The sequence below is a fragment of the Microcebus murinus genome, chromosome 5, assembly GCF_040939455.1.
Source record: "Microcebus murinus isolate Inina chromosome 5, M.murinus_Inina_mat1.0, whole genome shotgun sequence".
NCBI lineage: Eukaryota > Metazoa > Chordata > Mammalia > Primates > Cheirogaleidae > Microcebus > Microcebus murinus.
This window is the reverse complement of record NC_134108.1, coordinates 35,309,989-35,322,557: the sequence shown is the minus strand read 5'-3', so window position 1 is coordinate 35,322,557 and position 12,569 is coordinate 35,309,989. Positions and strand designations below refer to the sequence as shown.

General features: G+C 39.5%; 1 protein-coding gene across 8 annotated transcripts in view; it reads left to right on the top strand.

Annotated features, from left to right (window-relative positions):
- The window catches only part of NCOA7 (nuclear receptor coactivator 7), a 141,238-nt gene that overhangs the window by 95,820 nt on the left and 32,849 nt on the right, over positions 1–12,569 (top strand). For all 8 annotated transcript variants that reach the window (XM_076002988.1, XM_076002986.1, XM_012777504.3 and 5 more), the window contains exon 10: positions 252–420. In XM_076002988.1, the coding sequence (XP_075859103.1) occupies positions 252–420 (169 nt within the window). The remainder of the gene's footprint in view (positions 1–251; positions 421–12,569) is intronic.

Genomic DNA, 12,569 nt, shown 5'->3' with positions numbered 1-12,569 from the left:
TCTTCTGTTGGTCTGTATGCTTATTTTTAGTATGTAGCATCTCATGTGATGTAGTCCATCCTAAAACATGCAGAGCTTTTATGTTTTGTGCTAAAGAAAGTCTAAAAATTTTCTTAGTCATCATATGATATAGTTGTATGGTATTTCTATCATATTTTGACTAAGAGGATTGGACACTGTTCTTCGTAAGGTGAAAAGTTCTGTCACCAACATTGTCAATATTGAGGAAGGTTTCTTCATGTGTGATTCAGATATACTTCCTTCAAAAGAAGAAAAAAGCAAGACCCCACCCATGTTCCTGTGCATCAAAGTGGGAAAACCAATGAGAAAATCCTTTGCCACTCACACCGCAGCCATGGTCCAGCAGTACGGCAAACGAAGAAAGCAGCCTGAGTACTGGTTTGCTGTTCCTCGGGAGAGGTGAGTATGGGCTGCACTGGAAAACCTGCTGATTGGTTAGATTCTAATTACATTTTGATATTCTTTATCTTAAAATACTTAATTTTATTGTTGAATAAGCGCCTTCTTTGAATTGTAGGTTTTAGAATTTCTAGAAGGATATTATTTGAGTGGCTTTCCGCTAACAGGTGGTTTTAATATGACAAACATGAGGTTATCATAAGTACTGTGTGGGGAACCACTTTCATAACTTTCTACCTAGTTGCTTTTTAAAGGACGGATGATTTGGATATTTTCAAGTGCCAGCAATTGGAAGTGCTGTTCTGTTGAGGATAAAGGAATACCATGGAGGCCGGGCGCGGTGGCTCACACCTGTAATCCTGGCACTCTGGGAGGCTAAGGTGGGCAGATTGCTTGAGGTCAGGAGTTCAAAACCAGCCTGAGCAAGAGTGAGACTCCATCTCTACTATAAGTAGAAAGAAATTAATTGGCCAACTAATATATATAGAAAAAATCAGCTGGGCATGGTGGCGCATGCCTGTAGTCCCAGCTACTTGGGAGGCTGAGGCAGCAGGATTGCTTGAGCCCAGGAGTTTGAGGTTGCTGTGAGCTAGGCTGATGCCATGACACTCACTCTAGCCTGGGCAACAAAGTGAGACTCTGTCTCAAAAAAAAAAAAAAAAGAGGAATACCATGGAGCAGATCCAAACTCTGCTAAGTGCAGTAAAGAGGCAGGATTGTCATTTTAAAAATGGCTGTAACTCTGGGGAGCGAAAGGTTCTTTGGCCTTATGGAGGGAGTATTTGTGACTCAGCAGCAGAGAAAGGTGACATGGAATCTCCTGGGTAGGTTCAAGGGGCTGTATATCACTAGGGAGATTTGTATAATATTTTTAAATCATTAAAGAAAATACTGTATTGTTTATGTGACAATCTATGATAGAGGGATAGTGGCATAGAAATTCGTCAGCTGTACATCACTGTGGATGTCTTTATAATAAAAATAGGAAATATTTGTTTTGGACAATAATGAAATGTTTTTCTTTTGTATATGTGGTAGCATAAAAAAATGTCTTTACAAATGCCTTGCAGTTAGTTTTCAAAATTGTTAGACCCACGCAGCTTGCCTTTTCCTAAGTAGTCATCAAACATGATCATCTGGGCAGACCTTGGCTAACACACTTGCCAAGAACAAATATGCTCAGCAGGCTTCCTTCACATGAATTCTCAATAAAGCAAAACTAAATTCCAAGCAAGGGCATACCTTCTGGCTGATTCCTACCTAGAATGATAATTCTCATTAGGAGAGCAGTCTCATTTTAATAAATTATAATGTAATGTGAAAAATAACAGGATTTTTATTAATGAATTTGCTAATAACTTTTCCCTATCTTACACACAAGCCCACATTGACATGAACATTAAGCATAATTTGTTTTGCATTTATGTAATATACTCCTTCTTTTACCTGTGCATGCAGCTCCCACAGTATTTCATGGAAACTTTAAACTAGGGATACTGGGGCAGGTTGGGGGGGAAATGTGTGCTTTTATTGCGATTTTAAAATGTTTCAACAGAAGCAATGCAAATTTCTGAAACCCTGTTAAAACCGGAGCCCTAGAATCAGAATTTCAGAGCTGAGCAGTACTAGAGATTTAGGCCAATTTCCGATTTTCTAGGTGAGGAAAACAAAGCACTGTCGGCCACATTGTGGGTTTTGTGGACTTTTGTCATCAGAAAAATTATCTATCATATATCACTTTTTCTCTGGGAAAATATTTATGCTATAAGAAAAAAAATTTTTAAATTCAAGTTAATTATCTTTAACAGGACTGTGTGCACCAAGGACTCTTATAGAATAATTGAACCAGTCCCACACATATAATTATTTTACTGTCATTCTTTTTTTTTTTTTTTTTTTGAGACAGAGTCTCACTTTGTTGTCCAGGCTAGAGTGAGTGCCGTGGCGTCAGCCTAGCTCACAGCAACCTCAAACTCCTGGGCTCGAGTGATCCTTCTGCCTCAGCCTCCCGAGTAGCTGGGACTACAGGCATGTGCCACCATGCCCGGCTAATTTTATATATATATATATCAGTTGGCCAATTAATTTCTTTCTGTTTATATTAGAGACGGGGTCTCGCCTTGCTCAGGCTGGTTTTGAACTCCTGACCTTGAGCAATCCGCCCGCCTCGGCCTCCCAAGAGCTAGGATTACAGGCGTGAGCCACAGCGCCCGGCCTTTACTGTCATTCTTTAACCCAGGAGAAATCCTTAATGCTGAAATAGTACTTCTCTTTGACTTCTTATGCAAGTGGTTTTTGTGAGATTTTTAAAGTAGGTCACTTGTTGAATGCCATTATATTGTATTTCATAGCATCCATGATTTATTTGTCCTTGGATAGTAAATGACCTGGAACACTTGGTTTTCTTTTTTGAACAATTATTAACCAAAGGTTTTCTTAGAGCCATCATATCACACTGTGTTATTAACGATAGTTTTTTTATGTGTAGATTTTGGGAAATTTTGTTGTAATTGTTCCTTTATATATTTCCATGTCTACCTGCCCTAAAGGAACCCACATTTTAGTTTATGAGGGGAAAGATAGAGCAGTCCTATAGAATTCCCACCCAGACCTCCACAATAAGAAATAAGTTTATTTTTGTTTCCAATTCGTGAAATTCTTCAGGACTTAAGTCTCAATAGAAGTCCTTAAGGGAGAGCTAAGAAGTGTCATGTATTGCTTTTCTTACTCTCATGATAATTTATGAATTCTCTTGTTATACCAAACTGAACATTTCTGTAATATTTACCTTTCTGTTTAATAGATTCATGTATCTGTTGGAGTTTCAGCACCAGAGTGAAACTACGCTAGCGGTGGTTCCTTCCTAGGTTGTAGTGTCCTCTCATAGACCTTATAGATGTGGCAATTTGTTCTCTTTAGTTATTTTGTTCTCAGCTTGTTCTCAGTGCTATCTGACTCAATAGACCAAAGCTCCTTGTCACAGGAAAAACATATTTTGATGTTGACAGAACTTGATAATTGTGTATTTCACTATTCCTGTCTGTCATTCCTAGTACTTTCTTTAAATGTCTTTCTCCCTATTTTGTTATTACTAAGAAGTTAACTCTACAAAACCATTCCTTCTTTGTTTATAGTGTGCTCTGTGGCCTCCTTAGCTCCATCATTGAATGAATAGTCTACCAAGTAAGAAAATGGGGAGGGCAGAGGATAGGAACAGCAATGATGGAGACCCTGCATAGTCTTTGTTTATCTCCTTTGTTTTTTGTGAGTGTTTTTTCCTCCAGCAGTTCTTATTAAATTTTAATACTAAATTAAAAATGTGAAGTAGTTAAAAACTGCCAAAATATATAATAGTTTTATTTACCTTGGTAGAAGTTGTCAGGAGATACAGACTCTCTGTGAATCCAGGAAAGCTGGGAGTTTCTTCTTGCACACCTGTACACTGCGACTTAAAACTTAGATTCACTGGGGATTAAGTGCGTGTCAACCTTAAATCCTCCCTGTCTCCATTGCAGCTTGCAGAATCATGTACTTCTCTTGAATCAGCTGAAGGTGACAGTAGTGTGCTTGGGAATTTGCAGTTTCTAGAACTTCACTTATAAACCTGGGAGATCCCAGCTCTTCCTGCTCTTATTCTTGGTGCTGATTTAAACCTGAGAACAGTAGATAATTCCACCATGTTTTAGTCATCTAGTACAAGATTTCTCAACCTTGGCACTATTGACATTTTGCACTGCATAATTCTTTGTGGCAGGGGAATGTCCTGTGAATTATAGGATGTTTTGCAGTACCCGAGGCCTCTAGATGCAAGTAGTACCTCCACAGTCCTGGTGAGCAAAAGTGTCTCCAGACATTGCCAAATATCTTCTGCAGGACAGAATCATTTCACATTGAAAACCACTGGTTAAGTATTAGACCTGGGCCTACGGACCATTCTGAAAGTGGCTATGAGCCACAATAGCTAAATAGTTTAGGGATTTGGCTACTTACAACTTTATTATATTTGATCATATTCACAACATTTATTTATCTGCATACATTTTGTTTCCTTCACTAAACCCTAATTTCTTAAAACTCTTTCTGCAAAAAATTTCATTAAAACTTTCTTATTAATCAATAATTATTTATATATAAAAATAAACCATTCCTTTAGGAACAATGCTGTTATCTGGAAGGGAAATCCTAAATTGATAGAGAACGGACAAACAATAAGGTTGTTAATATTGACAAGCATCTGACTTTGCATAAGCCTCCTCTAGGAGCTATCTGAGATCTAAGAGATGACAATACTGTCCCTTGCCCTGGAAGAGGTATGGATTCTTGGGCCGGAATAACAGGCCCCAGAATAAGAGCCCCAGGATCAGGCAGATGTGAATGAGAATCTCTAGGAAATGTGGGCCCTTGAATGAGATACTTTATCCTCTTGAGGCATAATTTCTTAATTGGAAAAATGGGTCACTGAGTATTAAGTAATTAGATCATATTTGCACAGTTATTGAATGCATACTTCCTAGCAGGCATTGAGCTAGTTCTAGATAAATAAGACTGGTACCCTACCCTGAGGACCTTATGAAAAGCTATTGAAAATAGTTCCTAGCACTTTCTACGACTTAATATATGATAATATTCCATGGCTTTGATTACTGTTCTATGTCAAAAAAATACTATCATAGTCTTTTTTTTTCTTTCTAAATACTAAACAGATTACTTCCTTGTTTAGAAAGAGCCAGTAATTTCTGTTTAAATTAAAAATATTCTTTTTTCTAATTATGTATAGCCTTTTAACTTATAAAATGTTTTATAATAATTCATTTTATATTATGCTGCTTTTAAAATAAATAAGTTGGAAATGGTATAAAATAGCAGGAATTATTTAATATGTAGAATGTGCCAAGTCATGCATAAATGTTTAATCCAAGCTGAATTACTTGGTTAGTGTGATTTGTATAATGAGTAAACTAATAAGAGGGGGAAAGAGGAGAAGGAGAGGGAAAGCCCATGGGTTTCAAATGTTTTTTTAAGTTAAAGTAATGATGCTTAGATAATTTTAGTAACATTTGAACATACTAGTAAGTCAAGAGGAAGTGGGGGCAGAATCTATTTTGCAGTCAGTTTTTTTTTCCACTTAATATGTTGTGCATATTTTTCACATCATATGCTATGTCATTATATGTGTATAAACAATATATGGCAGGACACAGTGGCTCACACCTGTAATCCCAGCACTCTGGGAGGCCAAGAAAGTAGGATCACCTGAGGCCAGGAGTTCAAGAACAACGGGGGCAACATAGCGAGACCCTGTTTCTACAAAAAAATTTTAAAACTTAGCCAGGTGTGGTAGTGCACCTAGTCCTAGTACTAGGGAGGTTGAGGGAGGAGGATCACTCAAGCCCCAGAATTTGAGGTTATAATGATCTATGATCGTGCCATTGCACTCCAGCCTGGGAGACAGAGTAAGACTTGTCTCAAACAAAAACAACAATATAATTATCACCACCATGATGTTTTCTGATTGATTTAATCATGCTCCTACTTTGGATATTAGGTTGTTTTGAATTTTTTGGCCATTATGAAACAATACTACGTCTTTATAAAATCCTTCAAGTAGTCTTACCAAATCAAAGAATATGTTTAAGGTTTTAAGTCCATGTTGCACATGAAAGTGTGTAGCCATTTATATACCCACCAGCATGAGAGTATTCTTTTCCCCAGATGCTGGGAAACCTAAGTATTATGATTCTTTTTTCAGACAGGATCTTTCTGTGTTTCCCAAAACAATACACCCTCCAATGATCCCTGACTAGACTGACAAGTATTGTCTTTTCCTAACATACCTTGACTGGTGAATAACACATTGTCACTAGAAGGAAGAATCAGAGTCCGGCACCCTTTCCTCATGCAAGAACAATTAGTCTTAGTTTCTAAATTCAGAAATGTTGGAGATTAAAGCTTGCAGAGGGATGTATTCTGTTTCACAGTTACAAAGGTGGATGGAATTAACAAAGAATTTGTGGCTTAGCTCAGTGGGTGCCAAGCTTAGCTATGTAACAGAACCTTCTAGGATCCTTTAAACATGCATGCACCCAGGTCCTTCCCTGAATCTTCTACTGCTTAGGTTTTGGGTTAGGACCCTAGAATCCATTAGGCATCCTCCATATTGTGATAAACAAAAGGGCATTATCTTGTTCTTCTTTTCCTTTAATACCATTCATTGACTGTGTCTCCCCTGTTTCTTTGACACCCTTCTTTCTTCTCTCTACCATTCCTTCCCATTCTTTTCCTGCTTCTGCTTCCTCTTTATTTTTTATTTGTTTTTAGAGACAGGGTCTCGCTCTTTCATCCAGGCTGGAGCACAGTGATGCAGTCATAGCTCACTGCAACCTCAGACTCCTGGGCTCAAGTGATCCTTTTCCCTCAACATCCTCAGTAGCTGGGAATACAAGTGCATGCACCACACCAGGCTAATTGTTTAATTTTTTTTTTTTAGAGATAGGGTCTTGCTATGTTGCCCAGGCTGATCTTGAACTCCTGGGCTCAAATGATCCTCCCGTGTTGGCCTTCCAGAATGCTGGAATTATAGGCGTGAGCCACTGAGTCCAACTTGCTTCCTCTTTAAATGTTACCCTTTTAATGACTCTGTCTCTTTTGCACAATTGCCTACACCCAGTAATCTAATTCTCTCTAATTGGAAATCATTTCCAGCTATCTTTAGTCCAGAACTTTCTACTAAGCCACAAACTCATACATACCTACTAATCTTCAGTATTTGAATCGTCCGTGGATCAAAAAACTTAAGACTAATGCCCTAAACTAGGTTTCTTATTTTTACCTTTATTCCTGCCACTGTCCCCACAGCTCATGCCTCTTGATTTCTCCATGATAGTAAATTTATCCATTCGGTCTCTGAAGCCAAAATGTGAACATCATCTCACTTCTTAGCCACCTCCCCATGTCAGCTAGTCACCATAGCTAGCCCATTCCTTGTAACATCTCTCAGATATTTTGCTTCCATTCCAACCTTTCTTTGGACCACTGACCATGTTTCAACTTTAAGAATGTAAATTCCACTTACCAGATAGCTAGCTTGGGGTGCCTGACTTCTTTCCCCATAACCTCTATCACCTAAGTGCACAAGATTAAGTCAAACATCTCCTCTAAGAGACTTTCCCTGTCTTGTTTCCATGCTCCTCCAATGAACTCCCACCTTTGTCACGGTACTTACTACATACACTCGTCTACAGCTGTGGATTACCTGTGGCTTTTTCCTTCTGGACTTTACATTTCTTAAGGGCAGGGACCAAGTACTGTGATATTGTGTCCTGCAAACAGCTTAGAGTCTAGTATATAATAAATATTCTTTTTTTTTTTCTTTTGAGACAGAGTCTCATTCTGTTGCCTGGGCTAGAGTGCCGTGGCATCAGCCTAACTCACAGCAACCTCAAACTCCTGGGCTCAAGTAATCCTACTGCCTCAGCCTACCAAGTAGCTGGGACTACAGGCATGCGCCACCATGCCCGGCTAATTTTTTCTATATATTTTTAGTTGGCCAATTAATTTCTTTCTATTTTTAGTAAAGACAGGGTGTCACTCTTGCTCAGGCTGGTTTCGAACTCCTGACCTTGAGTGATCCTCTTACCTCAGCCTCCCAGAGTGCTAGAACTACAGACATGAGCCACCATGCCCGGCCTATAATAAATATTCTTAAATGTTAGTCAGATGGATGCATGAATAAATGAGCCTATAATCTAATAGATAAAAATTTATTCTTCATAACTAAAATAATATTGAGATTTTATATAATGTTTAAAAAATATAAAAATGTAATAATGACTAAATTAAAATCTCATGATTTTATTACACAGAGCTAGCTACAATTCATTTTATTTGTGTAGCCTTTTAGCCTCTTTTAAATGCATGGATTAATAATACTATATAGACCGTATATACCCAGTACATGTAAATTGCTTTTGCTTAAAAGAATGTCTTTCTGTGTCATTAAATATTCTACTGCATGTGTTTAATGAGCATGCATTACTTTTATAATGAGAGACAAAATCATAAAGAAAATTGATTCTCTTATTAAACTCATTTTACAATGGGAAGATGTTCAAGACTGTCATGAAGACTGAGCAAAATGCTCTTAACAGCACCTTTCGTAGAGAATAAAGGATGAATTAAAGAAATTACAAGATGACCTAGTTTTCTAGCCTGAAATCTTTAACCATAGTTAATGTGAAATTTTCTGATCAAAAGTCACCTTGCTTTTAATGAGATCAGGGCTAAATTGGAATGACTAAATTTTAATGACTGTCAGTGCCAAGAAGACCATAGTGTTGAACATTTTCTTACTACTATATTTTCTAGAACTACTTAGGTCCTATTCAGCCAAACCAGGTTTATTTCAGAATATAAACCTTGTGATTTTTAAGTACCATGCACCATTGTGTCATGCTATATGTAATCTAACAGTGATGTTTTAAGGTGAGAATGTCACCAGTAAAGAAAGAACCCCAAAATGTCTCCAAAACAATTGCTAAAGGAATTGTCTTTTTCTCTTCCTATTTAATATGAATTTTGGAAAACCACTGAACAAATATATAATTATCAGTCATTTCTATGCGTATTCTCACTTCTATTTTTTAGAAATATATTAAAATATTTTGAAGCCATACTGCTTGTTCCTCATTCCTTTCCTGGTCATTTTGCCTCTTGTTTCATCCACTTAAAATTCTAGAAATTCCTCACCTTCCAAAAACACCTTATTAAGCAGCCACCCTTCAGTAACTTTAGTATAAGCCTCAAGTTAATCATTGACTCTTTAGCCAGACCTAAGCTCATGAAAAAAATAGCCTCTTTTGTGAGGGAGCTCTTCACAGTGGCAGCTGTGCTTCTGGTGGTGGAGCGAGCTTTGAGACAGTACCTTTGGAGAGTAGCTGGGGACCCATTTCTACTGCAGGCTAATTAGCCCCTGCCAATGGGTGCTGCACACAGTGTCTGGGAGTAAGTATGTGGAAACAGTAATTTTTGCAAACCTCAATGCCTTCAGGGGCCAGTCTGTGGAATGAGGATGAAGGAAGTTTAGGGCCAAGAGTTAATTACAGAGCCCTTGCTCTATGCAACAACTGCTGTGGACCTTAGCTCGTAGGAATGGGAACATGGGCCTGGTGTTGCTAGATCTTCTGATCTTTTTCAAGGGAAGCTGAAATATGGATTATATGTGTCAAATCTCACCAATTTTTTAGTATTGGCCACTATTTAATTAAAAAAAAATAGTGAGCAGACCAAAGAGAACATATCCACTCCTGGGTCCAGGCTATGGGGCTGCCAGCTTGAGGCCTCTGGCATTGATATTAATATAAATTTTTAATTTTTACTTATTTTTGAGTGATCTCTTTTATGACTACAACTATTGTTTTGAACAGTGATTCTCAAAAGAGCTATTCTGTTATTTTTGGTGAGCCACAACAGAGAAGTGTATTTTTTTCAAGCTTTATTAAAGTAGAATGGACAATTAAAAACCATATATATATATATATATATATATATATATATAATGGTTTTTTTTAAGGTGTACAACCTGATGGTTACATATGTGTATACTTTGTGAAATATAAACCATAAGCTAGTTAACATATTCATCACCACACCTAGTTTCTATTTTCTTCTTTTTTGGTGTGTGTGATAAGAATACTTATTAGCAAATTTCAAGTACCTGCATACACTATAATATTGTTTACTATAGTCATGTTGTTGTACATTAGATCCAAAGAAGAGCAGTTAGTTGGTTTGGTGTGTCATAAATAATGTTTTCTTTTCATAGTCATCCTAAGACCCTTTAAAAATGGACATTATACAAGGTAGGGCATTACTAATTATTGGTTTAATTTGGAGATGGAGAATATTGAAACTAGAAGAGACCTTACATAGCAAGGAAAATTACCTATTTCACATTAGGACTTCCATTTAGGCCATTGAGACTAGATTTTTAAAGTTTTAATAGTTTTCTAGCAGCAACCTCTGGTAAAGAATGCTTTGCCTACTGGCTTTCTGTAGCTATATTCATGTGTCCTGGAGATGTGCTATTTGCTATGAATCTTCCTGGTGTTTGGTAACCATCTTGTATCTGGGCATCTGGCGATATCAGGGAAGTTTTCCTCAATAATTCCCTTTAATAGATTTTCTATGGGTTTAGCTCTTTCTTCTCCCTCAGGGATACCTATCATTCATATGTTAGTTCACTTCTTATAATCCCATATCTCGCTAAGTGCTTGCTCACCCTTTTTATTCTCTTCTCTGCGTCTTTCAGTGACTGGATTAGCTGAGAGCCTTGTTTTCAAGCTCTGAGATTCTTCCTTCTCCTTAGTCTGTTGCTGAAGCTTTCTCCTGTGTTTTGAAATTCCCTAAATGACTCTTTCATTTCTTTAAGTTCTAGTATATCCTTTCTTACGTTGTCTAGCTCTTTAGTGACTTTTTCATTGATTTCCTGAAATATTTTTTTGACTTCGTTTTGTTGGTTTTCAACCTTCTCTTCAATTCCATTCATCTTATTTACCATCCATATTCTGAATTCCATTTATGCCATTTCAGCAATTTCCTTGTAGTTGGATTCCACTACTGTAGCTCTATTGTGATCCCTTGGGGGTGTCAAACTGTTGTTTTCTGTTTTTTTGTTTTTTTTTCATGTTGCTAGGGATCTTTTGCTGGTTTCTTATTTGAAACCTCTTTTTGTGTCCCAGGGCCTACAGGTTTGCAGGGCAACTGTTCTTTGCCGGGAATTCCCCTGCTTAATTGGAAGAATGGTGATCCCTAGATGGTGCTTTTTCCTACTCTGGAGTGTTGATATGGCAAGGGAGGGGCATGTGCACTAATAGTCTGTAGTGCAGCTGTTCTGATTTGTCCTGCTCACCTGTGATTGCCACGGTTCAAGCCCGTGCTGGGTGTTGTTCCCCAGGTCGGAAATTTGAGTTGGGGGCTGGGTGAGACCCTCTCCATGGAGGCTGGCATTGTGGAGATTGTTCTGCCTGGATCTCCTCACAATGGTGACATGGCAGCTGGGTAAAGCTATCCAGTCAGTGGTCGTGGGTTCCCGGGCTGTGGGTGTTTGCTTGAACCAAGTCCCATTATAATGGTGGCTTGAGGCTGAGGGGGCTCCTGGTGGGGCACTGGACATTGGGACAATTCCACAAGCCCAGCAGCAGTGGTAAAGACTCAGGGGTGGGTTCTTGGGGTCCAGGTGCAGCACTAGAATCATGGGGACAGTGTCCTGTGCCTGGTGAGACCTCTTGGGTTACAAGACAGGAACCTCAGGCTCCCACACCAGAGTCTCAGAACTGGGACTGAGAAAGAGCCAGAAGCAGGGCCCTATGAGTGGCCAGCTATTTCCACCTGGGGCAGGAGACAGGGCCACAGAGGTGGCGGGATATTTCCACCTGGTGACAGAGACAGGTCTGCATAGGCGGCAGGCTGTTCTGCAGGCTCCGGGACTACAGATGCCAATGCAGGCAGGGGTCGGTTCCAGCAGACCGTGGGTGGCAGTTCTCCGACCCCCACCCCCCAACCAGACCTGCTGAAGCAGTCACCCAGAGCTTCCCAGGTTGGGGCCTGGGTGCCCAGAGCAACTCCTATGCCCAGAGCCTGTTGCACTGGAGGGGAGGTGCGCTTCTACGGCTCAGAGGAGCCTTTGCTCAGTCTACTTGCTTCCCCACTCTGTGGGGGTGATGGGAAGGCTAGTGCTGCAAAGCTGAGTCCTGGGCAGACCTGGAGACAGCGTCAGCTGTGGAAACCCAGGATTGGCTGCCAGCAGATCCTTACCGCACACGTTCTCTGGTGTAATTACTCTGCACAGACTCTAGGCATCTCCCTGGGTCCATTCTGCCCAGACAGAGTCCTGGGGTGGTTTTGGGGGGAGCCTTCTCACAACTCGACCACAGGGTCTGTGGGGTGAGCGCAGTGCCCCAGCACTCTGTCCTCCTAATCTTCCCCATGTGTGCACGCCTCCCCACAGATCCCTTTAGTCTTGTCGAATGTATCGCCTGGTCACCTTCTCCTTCACTCTTAGTGTCCTGCCTTGCTTCTCTGTGATTTCAGTGTTCCTTCTAAGAACTGTCCATAGGTAGGCCTCTGCCTGCAATTTGCAGTCCTTTCCTTGA